Source organism: Xyrauchen texanus, chromosome 30 (genome assembly GCF_025860055.1).
Source record: "Xyrauchen texanus isolate HMW12.3.18 chromosome 30, RBS_HiC_50CHRs, whole genome shotgun sequence".
NCBI classification, from domain to species: domain Eukaryota; kingdom Metazoa; phylum Chordata; class Actinopteri; order Cypriniformes; family Catostomidae; genus Xyrauchen; species Xyrauchen texanus.
Window position 1 is genome coordinate 29,667,561 of NC_068305.1, and position 24,892 is coordinate 29,692,452.

At 36.3% G+C, this 24,892-nt stretch overlaps 1 protein-coding gene across 3 annotated transcripts in view; it reads left to right on the plus strand.

The window, feature by feature from the left end:
• The window catches only part of LOC127624338 (retinoic acid receptor RXR-gamma-B-like), a 39,089-nt gene that overhangs the window by 5,590 nt on the left and 8,607 nt on the right, over nucleotides 1–24,892 (plus strand). For 2 of the 3 annotated variants that reach the window (XM_052099122.1, XM_052099124.1), the window contains exon 2: nucleotides 22,853–23,085. In XM_052099122.1, coding sequence (XP_051955082.1) covers nucleotides 22,853–23,085 — 233 coding nt within the window. Of the gene's footprint in view, nucleotides 1–9,021; nucleotides 9,178–22,852; nucleotides 23,086–24,892 lie in introns of all 3 variants that reach the window. The other variant, XM_052099123.1, reaches the window with a different exon arrangement.

The following is a 24,892-nucleotide window of genomic DNA, read 5'->3' on the forward strand; positions in this document are numbered from 1 at the left end:
TGCATGTGTGTGTGTTTGTGTGAGTGAGAAAGAGAGCGAGAGAAAAAGAGAGTGAGAGCTGTTGTTACCACTTCACTGCTCAAATACTGTAGAAGCATTCATGTGCCCCAGTTACTGTGATTTTATAGAGAATTGTTCAATAATTTAATTCTGGCTCAAAGGTTATACTTTTACCTTCAGTTTCCAAGATCAACATCCTCCAATGTACACTTTGATTTATTTTACAATCTAAATATGCAGGGCCGTCCCTGGCCCGTCCCTGGCAGACAATTCCACCACTGATCATTGTGTTCATACACTCACACAGAAACAAACTGCGCAGCTTTGTCTTGTTTTTCTTTATTTTGAAAATATTTTGGAAACAAACACACACACACACACACACAACTAAATTATAAATATAATATAAATAAATTTATATTATAAGATTATTGCGGAAAAAAAAATACAGAAACAAAAAGATACACAAAAAAATAAGCAAATGTTCTACAGCCTTACTCTCCTTGCCTTTCTAGCAGCAAAGTCATCTATGATATCATCATAAGACAGCTGTTGGGAGACCACATGATTTATGCTAATGACTGAAAGTCCACTGAGACGTTCTTGAGCCATTGTAGATCTCAGGAAGTTTTTAATCAGTTTGAGCTTAGAGAAGCTCCTTTCAGCAGCAACGACGGTAACAGGTAGAGTGGCAGAGATTCTCAGAGCGACCCACATATTGGGGTAAATTTCCGTCAGCTTCTTCTTGTGCAGGAAAGTCAGGAGCTCGATGTTGTCATGTTTTTTGATGGCAGATGTGGAAAGTTTTGCATTTCCAATACAAGTTCCCTGCCATCAATATCTGGCTGTCCATCATGACTTAAAGCTGTGCTCAGGGTCTGACAGTGCTCTAACAACTCTTCTTTGGACATGTTGGGAAAGTTGAGGAGCACTCCAAATTTAACAACAATAATATCTTAATAAAAACCTAAAGTAATATTGACAAACTATATATCATTTGAAACCTCATGTTTGTTTTCATGCCAAGAGTTCAAAAGATAACACCAGTTAAATTTTATGAGGAAAAAAAAGGTCTGAAAATGTTTTAAATATAAAGAAAGATATTATGGATTCTCGATTTGTGATGTGGTTGCGAGCTATAACGCACATATGTGCTCTTTTTATGCATTTATTAGAGGTTGAATTCAAATCAAATACTAAATATTACAATTAAACACACAAACAGCAAGAATAATTACATCTGGTATTCATGCAAAAACTGTATTGAGCACTTCTCTAGCATACATACAGTAGTTACATTTTCAGAAAATTAATTTTGAAAGTGTTTTTTTTCCAGTAACAGTTAGATGGTAGCAATGTCCTACTAACTACACATTACTAATTTAGCCAATTCAAATAAAAATACCATAAAATAGTGCACAAGTTCAACTAACTGTCATGATAAGCTATTTCAAATTAGCAAACGTTACTAGCATCGATCGTCGAACTAACTGCTAACTTATGCATAATGCAACATAGATAAACAGATACATCGCATTCATTACCTCTATCTTTATCCCGTTTTTCTTCCTCTTCTCTTCTTCTTTTTCTTCCCTGGGCACCAGAGGGCTTCGGTCTTTTTGACATAATGATAATTTATCTGTGAATTCGGCCATCCGTCACAATATCAAACAGGTAATGGATGTCTTTAAGTGCAGCAGGGCGGGGGATTGATACGTCACTCGGACCGGGTGGATCGGGAAAGCAATGTAGTTATTTTTTTGTGGGATGATCGCTTTTATATATATATATATATATATATATATATATATATATATATATATATATATATATATATATTTTAATCTGTAGTATTAAAGTTGTATTGTTAATAAAAAATTTTTTTTTTAAAAATTAAAAAAAAACTCCTTTGGACACTCAGGCACCCCAAGGGGTGGGCGGCGCCCCTAGCATTTGCCTATTCCGCCTATGCCACGGGCCGGCCCTGTAAATATGAATATTTATTTTTGACAATCAGATATTCACTCTAAATACATATTTAGTTCTGAATCGCAAACAAAAAATATAGCCTCTATTTGAACCTCACACAGACATTATTCATACTTGGTCATGTAACAGGTGGCCCATCTGGACTGATAGATTTAATGACACCCTGAGACTCTGTCATGTCAGACCATAGTCTAGAAGGGGGCTTGTCAAGGGTGGGAGGGAGGCTGATCTGTGGCAGTAGACGGTTCCTGCTGGATTGAATCGTAGATAATCTGAGTAATCTGCAGACTCCACCCTGCAGATCCTCCCCCCACAGCCGTCCTGCTTCGCTCGTGTTCCATCTGTTTCATCAACAGAATGAGTCTGATTGGACGGGCACTTTACCGTGTTCGTTGAGGTTTGACAGTCATGTGGAATCTGACGACATTGCCTCCTCATGGTCAGAATCACGGCAGTGAGAGTGGCCACTACAGCCACCGTGAGTATTTGCTTATCAGACCAGTGATCAGACCTGCTCCCAAAACTCTAAAAACTGCTATCCTTCAATGTCTTGGCTTGGCAGGTACATCCTCAGGATGTAAAGGGAAGATGAGAGAATTGTGCCAACTATGTTTTTGTGCCAGAATCTTTTATATAGGAATACAAGTGCATGCAAAATTAACAACAGGAAAAACTTTTTTGGCTGATTTTACATCTTGTTACTAATTGCAAGATTTCATTAGATCTGGCTTGGATACTGTATGTACTGTTTTAGGGCTGTGTTCGTTGGTTGTTATAAGTAAAGAATCTGTTAGGTATTATTTCTAAGAGAGGGCATCTGCCCATAGAACACAACTTGGAGCATGCATTGTTTTGTTTTTGCAGGAAGTGAGCAGTATGCACTGAACAAATGGCAGTTGAGATCTGCATTTTTTTTGCGCTTAAACACTATGCTTCTAAAATCAATCAATTAATCAATCTATCTCTCTGTCTTGTCTGTCTGTCTATCTATCTATTATTCTGTCTATCTATCTATCTATCTATCTATCTATCTATCTATCTATCTATCTATCTATCTATCTATCTATCTATCTATCTATCTATCTATCTATCTATCTATCTATATTTGGGTTGATTCAGTAACAAAGTACTTGCATCCAATTAATTTAGATGTTTTAGGTTAACTGACAAAATATTTTTTCTTGCAATACTACTACTTTTTCTTGTACTACTTATAACTTACACTGCTCTGTATACAGGTACAGTGACCACAAAAGGCCCTAAGACATTTACAAATTAATTAATGTCAGCAAATGAATGCCAGTTGGTGTGGTATTTTGATATCTAATACAATGACATTCATGCAATTTGAAGCATGGTTTAAGTGTCTTAATACTTTTTGGCGCCACTGTATTTTTATGTGTTCGTAGGAGGGAAACAGACTGCAGTTTGTATTTTCACACTAAGATTAGAAGCGTAATGTGCATCATACTGTGTATACATACACAAAAATATTTATGAGGTAACCTAAAAAAATGTGCTTCATGTGGAAACATCTAAATTAAATGGTTTTAATCAAGTCAAAATGTTATTTAACACGTTATTAACATATTTTTAAAAACAATTATTAGCTTACACTAACAAAGCTAATTTGTAAGCGTTAGATCAGGGGGGGAAGTTCCTTAAGGTAACAATTGCAGGTTGCTACTTTTTACAATGTACTGTCCTTCCCCAGTGTCTATTCATTTGCCACTCTCTCGATCAGATACTTGCTGGGCTTGTCAGTTGTAGCTCTTTTGTTTAATTAATCTGTGACTTATGCTCTCAGCCGTAGAGAAGTGAGAGTACTTGGCAATGCTCGGTACTGTAATGCCCTTCAGCTGTCATAGATCAGGGCAAGGTGGCACTGAATTATTAAGGATATTTTAGGAATGCCTGCTTGGATTTGTCTGATTCATTATATCCCTTTATATCTCTCTTTTATATCTCCTTCTATATCCCACACCTCTACTTCACCCCCTCACTTCTTTTTGTCATGTGCTGTTTCTGTACCATTTACCTTCTTTCTCTCTGTTTCTCTATAGCTCTGTTGAGGGACGTTTGTGTGTGGGTGTGTGTGTGTGTGTAAATACTTTGACAAGGACAAGAAACTATTTGATCACACAATAGATATAGTTGACGGAAGTCGTCATCACTGATTGCAATCTTCCCCCTCTCTCTCCTTTCTCTTTCTTCTTCTTCTTTCTTGAGAGGTGTCAGAGTTGGCGAAACAAATAAATCTTGCACTATACTGAGGCAGTAATCAGCCTGTGTTGAAGTTTTGTGGGCATGTCTCAGACTTCAAAGGCAATAACAATTATTTCTTATCTGTATTGTTTATAGTCATAACCCTGTAGGACAGCATATCATAGAAAGCATATAATTCAACTTCTGATATAACATGTTGTCAGTGACCAGATTGAAGCTTTGCTAAGCCCAACCTCTGCTGGTTACTGGGTCTGGCAAGCTTTCCTACTACCACTTGTTCTACCACTGTCTGATGGAGAGAGAAGTAATCTGATGGATTGAACCTCAATAATTATTGAATTACATAGATTTTCCATAGACTTACATTACACAAGAGCAAAAGCTTGTCAGGCCATTTGGCAGATGGCAACAATCGTTGGTAGAATTGCTCAATAACCTTTTAATGCAGGGCTTAGAGAAGGGTCACTTGCTGTTGTTTGGAGAAAATTTTATTATTGTGTTTGTGATAATAAATATATATATATATATATATATATATATATATATATATATATATATATATATATATATATATATATATATATATATAATTTATTTATTTATTTATTTGAATTAATTAATTTATTTTATAATAGTCTTATGAAATATTTGAATAGTGGGTGGCAGAAGGTTAGGGTTTGTGCTGAGTATACAGGGAAAAACTTCCTCAAGTTTTTTTTGCTCAGTGTTAATGTTCCCTGGAGAATCTTTTAATATTGTAAAGTACATAGATTTGACTCGGCTTGACTCTTTGGTTCGTATTTACACTGTAACGTGAACACTGTAATATAAAGTATGACCATTTCCTTTTTAACCCTCTGGGGTCTGGGGTATTTTGGGCCCTGGAGAAGTTTTGACATGCCTTGAGATTTGTGCTTTTTTCAGTTGCTTATAAACATATTAATTGCTAAAGTCTGATAACACTGTTCAGCACAAACTGGGCTACAATAATATGTGAGCAACATGTATGCACAGGTTTGTATTTTTGAGAAAATAATGTTTATGCATGGTTTTTGAAAAAAATAAAATTTTAAGTCACTGAAATAAGGCCATATAACACACACTAAACATTTGTCCACAAGACTTTTGAGAACTGGATCTTGTAGCCTAGAGTTTTTGCTTCAAAATGATGTGAAAACCATCCTGATCACTCATTCATACAAAACAATATAGTAATTTAACTTTTGTAAGACAATTTTAGTGTTGAAAGGTAATATGCGAGGAGGCGTGAATGATCATGAATATTGATTGTAATTCACACATGAGAGACAAAGACCCTCCCCTGGGCCTATCAATGAGGGATAGAGAATGAATGTGAGGAGACCTAATGATCCAAATCAAGTTTTAAGTTAAAAGAAGTAATCTGACTATATATTTTCTTTACATAAAGACTTTATTTTAGACCTACACTACCGTTAAAAGAAGTCTCTTCTGCTCACCAAGACTGGATTTATTTGATCCAAAATACAGAAACAACATTGATATTCTGAACACATTTAACAATTTAAAAGAACAGTTTTCTATTTGAATATATTGTAAAATGCAATTTGTGATCAAAGCTGAATTTTCAGCATTATTACTACAGTCTTCTGTGTCACATGATTCTTCAGAAATCATTATAATATGCTGATTTTCAAAAGCACAAGATTTTGTTGTTATTGTGAGTGTACACAAATAAAAGTAGACTCTCTATAGTCTCTAATGATGTCTTACACTTATCTGTATACCCAAAAATGACGGAGTATTTTAAGTTGTTTCTGCTGTAATGATGAAAATATCCAGCAGGACATGCCGGCCCGTCCATCGACCCCAGAGGGTTAAGTGGCCTCTTAGTGAGTAAGTGGAATCATCTTATCTTTTGAATGTTTTGAGTGGTTGCTTTCTGCCAGTTTCTGGTTATTCAGAGACAGCTGGCTTTGTAGATTCTAGAAAACCAGCTGTCTTTGAACAACCAGAAATTAATAATCAATTAATATTTAATAATCTGTAAATATTTAATAAAGTATAATCTGACGGTTGTTAGAGGGATGGACATACTGTACATTGGGCTGGATGTTTGTGACTTTCTCTGTTTCTTCATGTCTGCTATCTGTATCAGATGAAATCCTGCTTTGATCCTCTGTTAAACCCTTAAGTTATGAACAAGTGTTTTGGAACAGAAATAGTTATTGTTTTGGATAATTTGCCAGATAGTAAAGATGGCCAGTTGACCCTTCTAATACTTTCAAAAAAGGCCTTAACTTGAAACTTACAGGCCAAAATGACCAGAAAGATAAAAGATGTAACTTTTTTTGGATACAGTGTGGAATGTTACAAGTATAATGTAAGGTAAACATGAAGCTCTGTACTGATTTTAGTTCATTATTAGCTATACAATCAGTCTTTTTACCTCATGGCACAGAGGTTATTAGGGGTCAGCAGCTGTTTCTTAGTTGTATTGAAGGGTCATCAAGTGCCATCATTCACATTGATACTACAATACTGCAAAATACTACAGATTATTTGCTGTTATATGACCATGATATGCATATCTCTTCTGGTCAGCATTTTTGTTGGCGATGTGCTATAGGGAATCTATCTATCTTATCTATGGCGATGTGCTAGAGGGAATCTATCTATCTGTCTGTCTGTCTGTCTGTCTGTCTGTCTGTCTGTCAGCAGATGTTCTTTTTATGGATTTACCTTATTTTATAGATTGTGTGACTTAAAGCAGAGATGGGAACTTGAGTTAGAGACTCGGACTCGAGTCACACTCAGGTTGCATTTTAATATTTATGTTTAACATTTGATTCAGGCTTAACTCCAGACTCAACCTGAAATTACTTCAGACTTGACTTGACTCAACAAAAATGACTTGTGAATATTTAAAAAAAAGGCACATCTTTTAACTTTAACTATTGATATCTTAAAGGAAGAATTTGTGTTTTATTTTTAGGGTTTTATTACATCTGCATCACATATTTCCCCATGTATCATGATCGATCGTACCCTTGTCACGATCTACTTATCTTTTCATTCTTTTTTGCTTCTCTCTCTCTCTTTCCGACTAAAATGTTTTATTGATTCGTACAGATAACAAAGAAAACAACATTTAACGCCCACTATTACCCCTCCCCAATCACCAACCCCTCCCTGACCTTCTACAAACATCCCAGTGGTCATATGTAAGTACACACACACACAAAAAACAAACAAAAAGACAAAAAAAAAATTATATAAAAATCATACATATTTAAACTATGCTTCTCTCTCCACAGCCCCTCCCTGAGAGTTCCCCCAATACACAAAATACAGTTACTGCCCCATTTCCCATCAAACGAATCCCAGATCCCCAGCCTTCTACATGACACCTCCTCAAAAGCTACCATTCTCCCTATCTCCACGCACCACTCCCAAAATGAGGGTGCTTCAGCTGACTTCCATCTCCTTTAAACAATCTGTCTGCCTATCATAACACTGGCAAGACCCAATTTGTTATGTGTTTATCCGCTATATTGATGACAGCCCTATTGCTTAAAATACAGAGTCTGGGGCAAAATTTAATTTGAGTGCTCAAAACGTCACACATAAAAATCTGAACCTTCAACCAAAATTCTTGGATCTTAACACCACAAAAAAAAAAAATGGGTTGTGTCTCCATCTTCGGATTGGCATTGCAAACAGGTGGGTGTGTCTTTAAAACCAAGCCTAAACAATCTAGATTGTCCAATTCAAGATTCAATAATCTTGAATTGCATAAGGCGCACCCTTGCGTCTCTAGATACAGGCTTGACGTTTTTTAGGATCCTAGCCCACACTCCCTCCTCCAATACCATGTTTAAATATTTCTCCCATAAGCTCTTGATAGAAGTTAAAGCTCTGTCCCCCAGACACTTAATTAGCAGGGAGTAATACACTGATGCCTCATGACCTTTTCCAAATGCAGTGATCACTACTCCCAGAGTATCTGCCGCTTTAGAAGGGTGTATGCTACTCTCAAAAATAGTACAGAGCAGATGCCGCAGCTGTAAATACCTAAAGAATTGAGATCTGGGAATCCCAAAATGTTGAACCATATTTTCAAAGGATCTCAAAACTCCACTCTCATATAGGTCATTGAGCGTATTAACCTCCCTCACAATCCACTCTGTCCAACAGAACGGGTCTTATTAATACAGAATTTTGGGTTCAGCCATATGCTCAAGGTAAATTAAATGTCAGAATTAAACACTCTGGGCACTTTTGTCCATACCGAGTGCAAATGCAAGATAACAGGGTGTAACTTATCTTCTCAGATTAGTTTGATACAAAGTCAAGTCAAGTCATTTTTATTTGTATAGCACCTTTCACAACACACATCGTTTCAAAGCAGCTTTACAGAAGATCAAGCATTAACAGAAGATAAAACTGTAATATCTATAATGTCTTAGAGTCATCATTGTGTAGTTTGATAAAATACGATTGTTAATTGTGTTTAAATATAAGTAATTAAATAATAATTGTATTTATAACCCCAGTGAGAAAGCCGAAGGCGACTGTGGCAAGAAACACAAAACTCCATAAGATGTTGGTTAATGGAAAAAAATAACCTTGGGAGAAACCAGACTCACTGTGGGGGCCAGTTCCCCTCTGATAACATCATGAATATAATGCCACCTTGTATCAAATCCACCTTGGTCGCTAGAGGATTAGCAGCTAATTCCCTCTCCGATTACTGCAGATATTCAATCTGTTTCTTGACATCCCCCACTCTTGTAACCACATCAGTGAATTTTGTCTCCATGGCAGTGATCGATCGATGTATTATGGCAAGATCCTCGAAGTCAGCAACGACCTTCGTCAGCATTGTCGATATGTTCAACAATTCTCGCCGAATTTCCCTCACTTCTCCAGCCAAATCGGCTCCCGGGCTTGCGGCCTGCTCGGGGGTGTCAGCTTAAGCATGTAAGTGTCTTTTAGTGTCTCCAGAGCCTGAGGACTTTGAAGTCTTTGACAAATTGTCTTTCTAGAACAGTTAAGGATCAGGGTGTATGGAATCTCACTAGTTTATGACATAAAAAGTATTCAAACTAGCAATGTGCGCAGAGCTTGCCGTTCACATGTCCGAACCTTGCATGGCGTCTGGATGTCTGTCTTTATTAATCATTTATACTTAAATCGATCCATGCTGCAATGTAGGTTATATCAATCACTTTGCTACACAGAGTTAACTGAAGACCTTTTAACTTATATAAATTCATAACGATATTGTTTATTAAGTTGTCAAGCATTGACTTAAGTTTTCTGTTAGCAGCTAGATCTCTCTCTCTCTTTTTCTCTCTCTGTCTCGGACTCCATTGTTAAAGACTTCAGACTTGACTCTCACTTCAGATGAAAGACTTGTGAACATCTTTGCTGTAAAGCAGTTGTCAGCATTAGCTATTTTAAATTAGAGCAATGCATGTGTCAAAATGTGCTTGTTTTGAGTGAAGAAAGACAGAGTTTACTGCAGGACACACTGTGTTTTCAGAGTTCATTCACTTCAAGTTCAGTGAGTCTAGACATCTTAACGCTGTCCCTTTATACTCTATTATTCTTCAATATTCACTCATAAATTTAAACAGCATATCACTAACCACACTTTATGCTGTTCTTGATAGCACAGCTCCTGTTGTTTGACTGTACGGAGTATTGTGGATATTGATTGTAGTGTGTTGAACAAAACATGCTATGACAGCGCATGTATGCAATTGCGCCCCCGTAGACCTGTGAGATTTTGTGTGGTCTCCACTGAACATTATAGCAGTCTGCCAAAAGCTGCACTTTGCACCCAGACAGCTGTACAAAGGTCATGGGCACTGCACATTGTGAAATCCTTGATGAATGTTTGGCACATGGGCTATCTTTAGTATTTTCAGACCTATCGCTCTGAGGCTGTTTCTCACAGGAGAATAAAGATTTGAATGATCATAAGAGTAAGGGGTCATTGGTCTGGGAATGTTTTTTAGACTTTCTGAAATGGCTTGAAAAGGCATTATGCTGCAATAGGAAATAGAGAAATAGAATAGTGTGATATTATGAATTCTGGTATTCCAACATGATCACACTGGAAGTTGGCATGTTGTTTTTGAGAGTTCGGATCGGCCACATTATGCAGACTCACTGACAAGTGCCATCTTCTGTCAGACATTTTTGCATTGGCTCCTGTGTATTTACCTTCCCCTGTGGTGAGACCATAAGTGCCTTACTTCAGCAGTGTGGGAGATCCTGCACATTATGTATGCTATGTATACTATGCTTGTATATACAGTGCTCAGTATGTGCTCATTCAATTCAGTGCAATTGCCTCTAACTGCTCAGTTTGTATATTGTGTAATGTTTATTGTTATTCTGTATAGTGTTATATTGTTATTCTGTATATTGCTAATTGTTATTCTGTATATTGTTATTCTGTACACCGTTATAGTTATTCTGTACATTGTCATACTGTTATTCTGTACATTGTTATTCTGTTGAGTGTACTTCCACTTATTGTATTTACATGTATGGCTGCAATGTCTGGACAATGCGCTTAAGCTTTTCACACATAATTCACTAGTTTAATGGCATAGTGACAATAAAAGTGAGTTGAGTTGAGATCCGGGTTCGGATCCATACTGGGTTCAATACAAGTTAAGCTCAATCGACAGCATTGGTGGCATAATATTAATTACCACAAAAATTTATTTCAACTGGTCCCTCCTTTCCTTTAAAAACATAAATCTGGGTTACAGTGAGGCACTTACAATGTAAGTGAATGGGGGCCAATTGTTTATGTTTAAATACTCACTGTTTCAAAAGTATAGCCACAAGACATAAAGGATGTGTGTAAAAATTATTTTAGTATGATAAATTGCCCACTTACCTTTTCTGTGTAAACTTATAGCCAATTTTACAACTTCGTTGTCATGACTATGTAATGTCAACAAACCCTAAAACCTTAAAAAGACTGTAAAAATGACAATTTAAACAACTTTACAACTCTAATAATACATGAGTTTTAACAGAAGAATTAATGTAAGTGCTTATATAAAATGATATGCTTTCTGATTTTAAACCTTCTAAAAATTGGCCACATTCAATTTCATTGACCCCTGTCAGGTTTTTGTCAGAAGAACCCAAGCACAGGCAGTCGGTCTTTAAGACAAAAAAAAATTTAAAAATACAAAAAGGTAGCAAATCGAAAACTCCCATAAGAGGGAAAACTGAAAACAAAACAAAATAGACAAATTAATGATTAAAAAGAGAACAAAACAAAAGCACTGAACCTGAATGTAATAACAGAAAACTGAATTAGAAAACATTGTGGTTACTGTCGTAACCTCCATTCTCTGATGAGGGAACAAGACGTTGTGTCGATGTAGTGACACTAGGGATCGCTCTTGAGAGCCCCGAACACCTCGCATTCTTTGAGAAAAGGCCAATGAGAATTGGTGAGTGGAATTTGCATGCACCCGGACATGGTCCATGATCCAGTTGGCAAGCCTCTGTTTAGAGATGGCGTTCCGTTTCCGCTGTCCACCAAAGCAGACAAAGAGCTGCTCAGATCATCTTAAGCTCTGCGTGCGATCCAAGTAGGTGCGCAAAGCACGTACCGGACAAAGCAACGACAGGGCTAAACAGCCACAGAGTAAATAAACCAAACCAGCCAAAGTGGCTGAATCCAGACTCAAGACACAAAACAGACATAGAATACTGTAACGGGATTCAAAGGAGGAGGTGGGAATCAGACAAAGCAATGTTTTTAATAAACTTAAAACACATAGACACACAATCATAAATGCATACAGGGCAGCTGCCTGTAGCTTTCTCTCTCCCAAACTGCTGCATTTCGTTGCACTTACCTCGGCTGATTAGCCCGATTAGGGTCCAGCCGTGCGTAATCACGGCCCAGCCCCGCTTTCCTCCTTTGTCACACTCCTCCCTCCTTTGCCTCCGGCCGAGTAACACCCAGCATGATGTACATCCCCCCAAACAACAAAAACAAAACAACAAAAGGAGGAGAGGGAAAGGCCAATGTGAAGCATCAGTGAGAGAGTGAGAGGAGATAGAGGAAAAATATACTCGCTGGTTCCCAGACACGTTGTCGCCTGGCGTGCGTAGTCACAGCCCGTCCCCGCCCTCCTCCTTGTCACAAATACGTACATGTCAGGGCTCTGCCACAAAGGGGGGAAAACCCAAAACTAAGGGAAGAACCCTGACAGTCCCCATGCTCTTCCATTGTAATTTCCTCTCTGTAACCTAAATTTTTGCTTTTTTTTATAAGACAAGTAGAAATGAATTATTGTGGTAATCAACATAATGGCACAAATTATATCAGTTGAGCTTAACTTGTAATAAACCTAGAATATGCCTTTAAGAAAGTGAAGACGGGTGATTTTAATTTCATGTTGACTTAAAGAAATATGCAATGGCAAAAAAATATTCTTTGTAGTATTTCTGGAATGTGCTGTTATGAGAGGGACCCACTAAATCCTTCAGGGACTCACAAAATAAATAATTTTTTGATAGCAAACATTCATTTGCATTATTACTTGACTTTTGGGACTTGGCATGTTTTCTGATTTGAATGGACTTTCTAGATCAGGTCAGTCATTTGCATATAGGCCGTGTGGACCTCTCTTCCAAAAGATCTTTGGCTATCTGCCACAGAAATTCCTCCTTTTGTCCAGAGTCTTGGACAGAAAACAGATGCACAATTAAATGAACCACACTTCCACTCAGCATGAAAGAATTTAGCCACTGCAGACTTACTGTGCATTTTTTGCATATTATTGTGTTTAAGCTATATGGTGCTTGATTCTTCCTTGTTCATTATCAACAAATTACTGAATCTGTCATTACACACTCAGAATACACTTGTATCCCTTCTTTCTCATATAACAAAAGAAACATACACACAACAAAAGCCTAATTTGAGAGACTTGCACATATCTGCACACTTACACATAACACATATTTATTGCATAAACTAGATGCAAACTATTAAGAAATAGATCATAAACATAAATGAGTAATATCCATATAATGAAATAGCTGATTGCCTCTCGATCCATAGCCTTATATGTTATAGAATTTGAAAGTGCAATGCTTTAAATCAGCGCATGTTCATGAAGTCTTGATATTTTCGTGCAAGCATGTGCTACACTGTAAAAAAACCAAAATCCTGTTAAATTTACGGTAAAAAACTGGCAGCTATGTTTGCCAGAAATTCACAGTAAAAAAACGGTAAGCACGTTTCAGGCTTTATTAGGATATAATATTGATGCCTGTATATTTTACGGTGCATTACCGTCTTTTATATTATTAAATTATAAACTTGATTTATTAACCTTCTAAAACTGTAAAAATCTGCTTTTCACTTTATAATGTGTTGTTAATCACTGTAAAAATGACAAAAGGGCACATGATGACATGAAGTTTATCAATAGAGGCCCTTCCAGGAGCAATGACCAATAAACATGTAGAGACAGTGCTCAGTGTCACTCACACAAACACACACCATCAGGTTAACATGTGAAATTTAAATAATGCAATAAAGATGAACTAAACTACATCAAATATAACACAGCACATGTACTGATATTAAAAATATGAAGAAACTTAACTATTCCCATAAAATATAATGAAATGTGATGGGTCACGCAGGGAATTCTAGGGACGCCCGATTGTTCTTTTGTATTTATTTACTGTAATTTTAACAATAACTTGCCATAAAAAGTACATGTACTTGTAACAAGGTAAGAATGGGCAAAGACGAGGTGGGAACCGGCTGAACAGTCAAAATAATATTTAATGAAAACGTGTAACAATAAGACACAGAACACAAACGCACACACTGCAGCTGCGTGTGGCTCTCTCTCTCAAACTGCCACGTCCCGGTGCACTTATCCCTCTCCTCGGCTGATTAGCTCGATTGGAGGCCGGGCGTGCGCACTCACGGCCCGGTCCCACCCTCCTCCTTGTCAAAGTACTCTCTTGTTAAACATAATATACATTTTTAGTAGGGCTGTCAATCGATTACAATTTTTAATCAAATTAATTACATGGTGTCCCGATTAATTAATCGCGATTAATCGCATATACAAATATTTGCTGAGAAAGCCCCTCATATAACAATAATTCAATATATGATGATGAAATAAGTATGCATAGTTAACTTTAAATATTAAAAAATTATATATGTATATATTTATAAAATAAACAAATATTCAGATAATTAAAATGCATTACATTCTTGTAGCAGAAGAGTTAGTCATTGATAAGACAATATAAAAGTGGCTTTAGAATACAATGTATTGTTTACTACCATATTGTTGATCATAAGTCAATAATTTTCATACAGTTCACAGCAATCCATTTCACAAGTGAATTTGTCAATCAGTTGGAGATTTATTGTGAGGCTTTGTTTAGGTTCAGTTATCAAATCTGTGAAAACTAAATTAAACGTCTTTATAAAGAAAAGAAAAACTAGTTAAAATAGAGGTACGTACAAACAAACAAACTTTTCATCACAGCATTACAGAAGGAGCAAAGTGGATCTATTTCAGGGAGCATGTTTCTTAAAGGGTAGCTAAACCCTAAACCAACTTTTTTTAGTTAATGATCTGTAAGAATGGGGCTTTATTAGTACTGGTCATTGATTCAAGTAATTTTTTTGACATTTGTGTATAAAGTGTTTTAATTCTACAATATATGGTGTAAAAACGTCTGAGTGCTGCCCTCTTCAGGTTGAATGGTGGCTACTGCAGTTGAATTTTCCTATTGGCTGTTTGCGGTACTCGTGACGTAAGCGGTGACAGCTGACGTAAGCAGGTTCCAACTCACCACGCCCTTGGTACGAGCTACCATGCCCATGGCAGTATAAAAACCATCTCGTTTCAGTCAAAACCACTGTAGCGAGTCAGGAGTTGGAATTGCGAGTATTGAAAACGATCAGGATAGAGTATTTTAGCATCTATTTAGCATAGCATTTATATAGTTATTTAGATTATTTCGTGTAGCCTAGGTAGTTAATTAGCATATTTGTTAGTGTAGTATTGTTAGAAGCATAGTTAGTTAGTAGCATAGTATTGCGTCAGTTAGGATTGCTTCAAGTTAGCGTAGATTATCTGTATTTAGTACAGTGGTCAGGATGGTACGTAGGTGTAGTGTTTCTGGTTGCAACAGCACTGCTGGACTGTATTGCTTTCCATATAGACTTGGAAATTAGGTGCCAGGGGTTGCACGTTCATGTTCTGGAAGACCACGAGTTCCCGCCTAGAGCTGGAGGAGTGTGCAAACTGCATTTTACGCGGGATTGCTTCTCCAACGCAATGGAGGTGGAAATGGGCTTCTCCAAACAGCTCGCGCTGAAAAGCGACACAGTGCCAAACGCTGCTTCTCCTGCATGGACTCCACCACCTCAGCGGCGTCTTGAGGTGAGTGATCATATATATTTGAATCACAATTTATGGTTAGGCTAAAGTTAATCCTCTGGGGTCGACAAACGCGCGTTCACGATGCGGGAGTGTTAAACATATTGCACCCTTATACATTGTATTATGGTATTGACTGTATAGTTTTATTTGGAGGTATACGGTTTTGTACATGATGACGTTATGCTTTAAGTCACATTCTTCTAAGTTGAGAGAACCATAGACATAATGTCTATGGAGAGAACAGCTAACTGATGTTATGTTCAAGTGAAGCTTGCTAAATAAAAATCCTGCTAAAAGGATAAACATCACTGAACAGCGTTTCGTTTGTTTTTCCTGCACGCGAGTGAAGGTGAATGCGCACTCGGATGCTCAACAGGGAGTTAAAACCGCAAATATTGCTAGTGGGTGGAGTCAGACTCTGAGCAGGGGTTTTGTTACCCTTTAAATAAAGATTGACTGGGTAAAAACAGTGTAACAGTTTAAAGGACACACCCTTAACCTCGTTAGTAATTAAATATGTATGAGGTAAAGACCGTACGACCTGCGTCAGACATGCTTGTTTCGCGTCTGGGGTGTGTTGCTTCATAAACATTTTATGTTTAGGTCACTGTGTCAAATTAAATATAGTTTAATACTCAATCTTTAAGCACATATTAAGATCCCTTAAAGATCGCATTTGCGCTCCATCAAGTGTTTTGAACGCAAGAAATTGTTTTCTTCACTGTATAAACTGTTCGTTGCTCATACAGCTGAAATTTCAATTACTGCCCTCTGCAGTAAACAGGTGGTACTACAAGCTTGAATTTCTCAGTTAAGCATTGCGATTAAAGTGCGTTAATTTTTGTCAAATTAATCGCACTTTATTAACGCGTTAAATCGACAGCCCTAATTTTTTGTGTTAATTATATGGGACAATCATACTTTTTACATCTAAAATATGTAATGTTTACAACATTTGACCATAAAATTACATGTATTGTTTTTTTTTAAATATATAAAAAACATTTATTATATGTTTTAAGCTAACTACCTATTAACCAATTATTATAATTTTTACTGTAGCATTTTACAGTCTTTTACCATTAATATTAAGAAACATTTTTAGCAAGTGGATTGGCGACGTGTATTTATGTATGAGTGTTCAATCATTTATGTTTTATGTCTTGATACCAGTTTCAAAGATGAATTTCTGTCCAGTAAATCTGAACAGACAATAAAGTCAAACAAACAAACAAACAAATACACAAAATACAAATAGGAGGTAAAAAAAAGCAACAAACAAAGGGCTCCAACAAAGGGCACAACACCGCTTATCTGCATCCTGGGTGCAAAATGATGCACTTCAATGTAACTGGAGTACTTGGAATCTGCATAACTGTAAGATTATTGTGGTGCTCAACATGTAGTTCATGGCAGACAGACACCCCACCATAAATAATCAGTACGGACTCACTAAAAATACTGTCCTTTAATCTATCCACAACCCTTCACAAATAAACCTGTGGGCTATGGATTAAAACGGTTCATAAATTAATTTTTGAATGAGGTGAATTTGTACACATGCAATACTTAAAATAATGAGGATGATTTAAGATGCAGTTTTCCAAAGTTTTCCACGCTGAAAGTAACTGCACGGAAATGCAATGCACACCTCTCTAATTTGTTGTTGGATGACTTGTGGAACACCCTGTCCAATATGTATGATGTGTATCTTTATATGACTTCTGTTTATTCAAATGCTCCGACAGAGCTAGAAAGAGTGCAGTTAAATGGAACACAATGCAGCATCTTAAAAACTGCACTTCATATTAACACGCATATTAAAACGCAACAGTTATGGCATCTCCTGTTATTTGAAAATATACTGTTCAGACAGTCACTAAAAAAACTGGTGCGCACTTACTAAGATTACTACAGTAACCTGAAGGAAGAACAGACAGAAGTGCGTTGTGCACACTTTTTCAGGGTTTGGGCAGCGAATCTTCACATAATGACAAAATATGATGCATTATATTTTGATTATGCAATCTTTTGTACATTTTGTAACATACTGTTTTATAACAGCCTATAATAATTAATAGACGATACACTGGAACAAGAAGATGCAATGCAGCATCCAAAGACGTTTGTCAGACATGTTATTATGTATACAGTTATGAACATGTAATTGCCCCTTGAGTAATCGATGAGTACTCGAGTAATTAGTACGTGAGTAGACAAAATGACCAAAATGCCCATCCCTAATATAAGGCCCAGTTTCATGTGAATTGAAAGTTCACGTTCACTCTGTGACACCTGGCCAAGCACCAAGCGGCCACTGTCCGTAATCATAGCAAATTGGGATGGGACGATATGGTTATCTCATGATTCGGTTCGATATATGAAATGAGATATAATAACACTTAAAAGTATGGCAGAAAATTGTGTTTATTTTTTTTTAATTGCACAAGATACACATTATAATTTCTCAGCAAAATAAAGTTATTTAATACACAATATGAGTTTCTCTTATATTGTACTGATCAATATATGAAAAGATCACAAACTAATGAGTCTTCAAAAATAGTGGGCTACATTCAAGCTGATCAGGTGGAGAACAAGCAATAGAACTGAACAGAACCTGTCCTGAAAAAGTATGTGAAAATGTGCATTTATTTTTGTTTTGTTTGTTTAAATTTGTTTTGTCTTGATTTTTATAATAAAATTTTAACTTTTTATAAATTTTAAAATTCTACATTCTATCAATTAATATTATTTCTTAAATTGCTTATATAATAATGATATGAGCTGTCAATGTTTGAAATGTGTACAATTTACAAGTAATAACATTAAGTTTCCATTCATTTGTATAACAAGCAGTATAAAGGCTATGTTGTCTCCATTGTATCACAATGAGAGTGAAAAGAGATTAGTTTGAACTGAATAATTATTAGATGCACACATGACTCCCCCAAAATCACTACGGTAATCCCTACCAACAATTTACAGAATAATTCGATATATCGATTAAAATGATTGATTTTGATGTTTTAATGAATTCTAAGACAAGAGTAAAATGCTAGACTCAATGCTAGGTGTTCACCTCGGCTGAGAAGTTTAGTGTATATATGGTAGAGTTATAAATAAGATGTAGCTCAATAATACACATTATCAAATGCCTTATATTATTGTTTTGTTAATTTCGCTATTGTTTATCTGCTTGCGTATTTAAAGATATTGAGGGAAGGCCGCTCGCCATGGGCACAGCATAATAAATGGACAAATATTTTTCTCCTCATTGCATCTATGCAATAACTTTACAACTGTTTGATCGCGAGCTAAAATGTCATGTTACGAAAATACCAACAAAACTGTGCATATTAACTGCCTCTTTGTTAATTACTAGCAATATTTTTGATGATTTAATGTTAGTAATTTAGGAGTAGCTTACCAACAATCCTATATCAAAGGAGAATTATATTTTATCATTATTGTGAGGTGAAAATTAGGATTCACTCATTGTGAATCCCAGTGTCACTCATTCACCTTCTGTAAGGTTCTTCAAAAAACAGCACGTGGTGCACTTGAGCTTGTTTAAATTTTCCGACAAAAAAAAAATCTGGTTTGGATTATTTATGAAAACTGGGACAGATAATGGACAATGTCGCGTTTTGTCACCACAAACATTTGAAAAATCTATTTTGTTTTATGTTTCTAGTATTCTAGTTTTGATTAAACACCAGGGAACATCCCAAGTTACAGTATTTTGGCCTTATGTCCTTTAACTCCTAACTAAAGATGTTTAGTAGAATTCATTTATTCAAATCATTTCACAAGATGTTTTACAAAGATATAAAAATAATATAGGCCTATACATTGAAGGAGAACTTTTATTCTTGTTGTAGATTATGGCGTTGTTGTTTTGTATGATGGTTGAAAGTTTGACTGCCTTCTAGTAAAATACAAGAGCTGAGAAACACAAAGTCTGATAACAGTAAATAAAATGACCTGCCAGAGATGAACAAGAGATTGTGTTCTGTCACAGTGTCCGAATATGTGACCAAATCATAGATAAATAAACTTATCTACAGTAAATAAATTCTTTATGATCTCAAATGTGCACTTCTCAATAAAACAATTACTCAATTACTTAGGACATATTCATGGAATAAATTACTCTAAATGAGTTTAGTGTAATCTTAGTTTATTTTGAATTCATCTTCTTCTTGAATGATGAAACAAGTTGGATTGCAACACTATCTGTATTTGGCAAAAGGACAACCTTTGCTCTGTTTGTGTCCTTGTATTACGTTACGATTATAAGTGTGTTTGTGCTTTTACAAACTACCATTACCAGGTGCTTTAAATGGCCTCTCTAATTAAACTGTTATTGTGCCCTCTTAAATTTACTTGGACAGAGTGCACAATTTTGTCACACGATACCAATCTTTACAATCAGTGGCTTTAATCCTTATTTAGGGGACTAATTGATGTCCATTAAAGGCACTAATGCCTCCACAGGTACTTGTTGTTCCCCTGGGTAGATGCTAATAGTAATGCTGTATGACATCTGTGCATGCTAAATAAAGTATTGGATGTGTCTTGATAAATTCATACAGACTCGTTACATTCTGCTTTAATAAAGGAACGGGTCACACAAACATTCTGTCATTATTTACTCACCCCCTCAAGTTCCTCTGAAACACATCTTGACAGATCTTTTCCATATAACAAGACGTTCATAGTGACTATGGCTGTGAAGATCCAAAGAGGACAAAAAAGCAATGTGACATGGCGGAGGGGGGGCCGGGTCGTGATTATTCACGCCCGGTCCCTTATCGGACTTATAAGCCTCTGAGAGGGATAAAGGCCAATTGCGGACGGTGGTGCAACGAGAGAGAGATCGTTTACGGCCAGCTGACCGTCATGTGTGTGTTTGTGCTTTTTGTTTAAGTTTATCATTAAAATATTATTTATATTGCCAAGCCGGTTCTCGCCTCCTCCTTTCCATTGAAATGCGTTACAAGCACCTTAAAAGTACGCCATACGGCTTGTGTGCTATGCTTCATGTGATTTGTGTGCTATATTCTAAGTCTTCTGAAGTTATATGATAGCTTTGTGTGATGAACAAATCAATTATGGCACCTCTGGTGCAGGTTGGATGTCAAATGTCTTTGGCTGTCTAGTGTCTCATAACGTCAAAATATCAAACCTACAACATAGGCGCCATATTTTATTTGAGAGCTGCAGCTGAGATAAAGATTATCAATGAATAATGACTTGCAATTTTGTCTGCTATTGTATGGCTTAATTAACATAATCACTGGCCAGGTGGACGGAGACGAAGCAGTGCCTGTCAGAGGGAGGCCGTTAATCACTTGACCGTCAGGACTCCTTGCTGAATTATTGGTTAAAAAAAATGAAAAAACAAATCCGGCTTGCTTGAAAAATTGTTCTGAAGCCGAGGCGGGGTATTATGTTCTTGTGTATTCAAGTGATCAATGAGCTTCCTCTTTTACTGAAGAACTGACAAGACGTTAACCTGATCTGAACTTTTTTTTCACACTCAGCTGCACATTATCACAAACACTGATTGTAATCCATAGTGATTCTGTCACCAAGCATTTTTCCTAGGTTTTTCCCTACACTAAAATTACATCAGAAAATGGAGCCAAAACAGTCTGTTTTCATTTAATAAAATGTCTGTACTCACTTAAATCTGTATATGGCATAAGTGTTCTAGCCACAATGGGATGAATACAGAATCACACACTTTCACAAGGTAAAGTTACTCCATGTATCACATCCTAAGGGCATTTTCACACCTAGCTTGTTTGCAACATTTGTTTCAGAACCTGGTGCGTTTTCTCCCTTGGTTCGGTCATTTAGGCATATATGAACATAGCGCTTGCACTCAGATCCACACCAAAACAATCGGTCCGAGTCCACTTGGATGGCGAAGAAGTCTATAGATCAGCCAAAGTCTGGAGACTGAGAGACCGAAATCTCAAAAAACGTTGGTCAAGATTATGATCTAAGAACATATTTAAAATCATCAATAAAATTTGACAATACTGCAATCATAAATTGTGCTTCATTACCTCATATTACGCTAAAAATTCAATTTTCTCGGCTTGTATAGCTAAGGAGCATGCAAGTTCTCGAGTTGAAGGACAGGCGATGTTTGTATCTAAAAGGTGATTGGCTCTTTTTCCTGTATGGCGGGACTTCTTTTCTACATCCGTTGACAGTTGCCCAAGCACCATGTGATAGAAAGAGAGTTGCGGTGAGTTGACATGTTTGTCACCCCCTCCACCATTTTGTATAGGCAAGTGTGTCATACTTCAGAATGAAGGGAGTGAGCAAAACAGTCATGTGTTACACACTCGGCCAAAATCAAGTTGTTTAGAGTCTCCCAGTGTTACGCTGGCTTTAGTCACATGGACTATTCTTATGGTGCTTTAAAGTACATTGCATTTTGTAGCCTTTTTGGACATTGACAGTTTGGGGGCGACAACATAGAAGGCTCGATCTCCCTTAGACTTGTAACTACAGCGGAGAACTGATAAAAGAAGTTGTTTACAAGATCTAAGCATTTTAGGAGGCAAATATGGGTGCAGAAGGTCAGTGATATATTGAGGATCAAGACCAGACAGAGCCTTGTACACATAAATACGATTTTTTTAATCAATTAAAAATGTCCATTTCCATGCCTGGAAATGTTATGGAAATAAGGCAAATCTTTAAAATGTCATAGAAATTTCTATAGTGAAGATGGATTTTCGCAGTTATGCTATGCTCTGAATAATATTATTACATTTAAATTGCTCTCAGTGAGTACAGTTTCAATAAATTATATTTTTTATCCATATCCAGTAATCCAGACTACTAGAAAAATCATAAGAATGCCATGGAAATTAATTGGTCAGAAGGTGTGGGAATCGTGCTATGAAATGTTTGAAAAGATCTATGTGAGAAATATTTTGTGTACCCCTCCAAAATAAAAATAAACAAATAATAATTTACAGGTTTGGAATGACATGAGGGTGAGTCAATAATTACAGAATTTTCATTTTGGGGTGAACTATTCCTTTAATGTTTATGAGCACTAATGCAATCAACAATTATTTTAGCACTTAATTGTAATGGCTCTGCTCTTACAAACCTCTTTTGCTCTCTTTTTAATCTCTGGCTCTTCACAGACATAAGTGCTCTGAATTCCTCCCCATCTCAGCACCCACCCACGAGCTCCATGGTGGGTCATCCATCCGTCATCAGTTCCTCCCGCCCACTGCAGTCTCCCATGAGCACACTGGGTTCCTCCATGAATGGCCTAACCTCACCCTACTCTGTCATCATTCCGTCTTTGGGGTCCCCGTCAATTTCCTTTCCATCTACGCCTAATGTGGGATTTAACACTCTCAGCAGCCCGCAGGTAAGAAACTCCATACAATTCTTTACCCTGCTGGCATGGCACCAATGTGCAATGAAGCATCTAGTGAATTCCAAGACTTACACTGCCATTCAAAAGTTTGGAATGTTATTGAAAGAAAACAATACTTTTATTCACCAATGATGCTTAAAATGTATCAAGAATTACAGTAAAGACATATATAATGTTACAGATGACTTTTCCTGTTTGCATAAATAGTAAACAGAAATATTCTGTAAATTACTGCTCTATTCTTCAAATAAAAAATGCAAATAGTAATTTCAACACCAAATAATGGATAACTATGTAAATATTAACCAATGGGCATTTGATACTTTATCTTTGTTCATCATTTATGTATTTCTTTTACCAGGAAATAAAATGTAATATATAAAAATGTATGCCAAGCAGAAGTTTTCAAAACATTCAAGACAATTAGAGAATAATAGAATAGATTATATTCTGATTAGGGACTGTCAAATTATTAAAATATTTAATCGCATCATTTTTTGTAGTTAATAGCGATTAATCGCAATATATTTATAAACATGAGAGGACAAAATATGTTCCATCCAGATGTATTTTGCAGTCATCCACACAAAACCTACCCCATCAACAGAGTTGAACAACAGATAATGAGCACTGCACAACTCAATTCAAATAATGTACAAAATCAAGTGTATTATGACAGGATTTATTCGCTTCTTTTTATGGAGTTTTGACAGAAATAAGCTTTGCAGGAGCACAATGGAATTAAATACTCATGCAAAAAAATCTGCACTGTCATTTACAACATCAAAAACTCCTTTTAGACCCGGGTCACAATTGTAAATGGTGGGATTAAATAGGTTAATGACAGTGTAGATTACCTGAAGGGTTCCAGCAATGTCTCCAATTTCAGGGATGTAAAAAGTACTCGAAAATTATACTGAAGTGAAAGTATGGATATTGAGTGAAAAAATGTTTTACTCAATTAAATGTTCAAGGTTCTTGCCAGAAACATACTTGAGTAAAAGTAAAAAAGTTAAAATAACATAGCAAGAATGAAAACAGATTTGATGGTGGATTTTTGAAATTTCTTTGGTGAGTGGGAGACAAAGGAGACTTTCTAACTCCACTAAAAGAAAATAATTCACTAAGTTAGGGCGCTGGGCTGGGATTTCATACAGATTTCCCGATTCGATTCCCGATTCACAAGCTCTCGATTTTGTTTGATTTCAATTTGATATCGATTCATATGGGTCAGTTATAATGTCCCTTTTGCTTGCATATGAAATACATTCTCTCTCAGATAATGCTGTGAATTATACAGCGTACCTTCTAACTATGTACATTATGAAAATAATTACTTATTTCTAATTATATTTTATTAGTTTTTCATCATTTGTCACATTTAACTTTTTAAAACAAATCAATGTATTTAATCATCAGATATGATACTATATTGCATATATTATAATTTACTTTTCACATGTATTTACTTTGAGTTGTTGAACACATGCTAAAAACCTTTACTGTCTCTTTAAGGAAACCCAGCATTTCTGTAAATGAGCGAAAGTTAACAAGAGACACAAATGGCTTTATCTGTGCCATGTGTGATTAGAATTAAATGTTTAATGTTTGTTGTCTTTGATCAACAACTGACTGCAAAGACAGAAAGAGTATTATAAGTGACATTATTTATTGACAAATGTTTGCGTGGATCTCGTCTTTGGACATGCATTACACGGAACAACTTTTACGCTCAACACGCAGTGAAAGGATCCTTTCATTGTAGTGGAGGGTTGCACATAGAGTAAAAGAACGAACC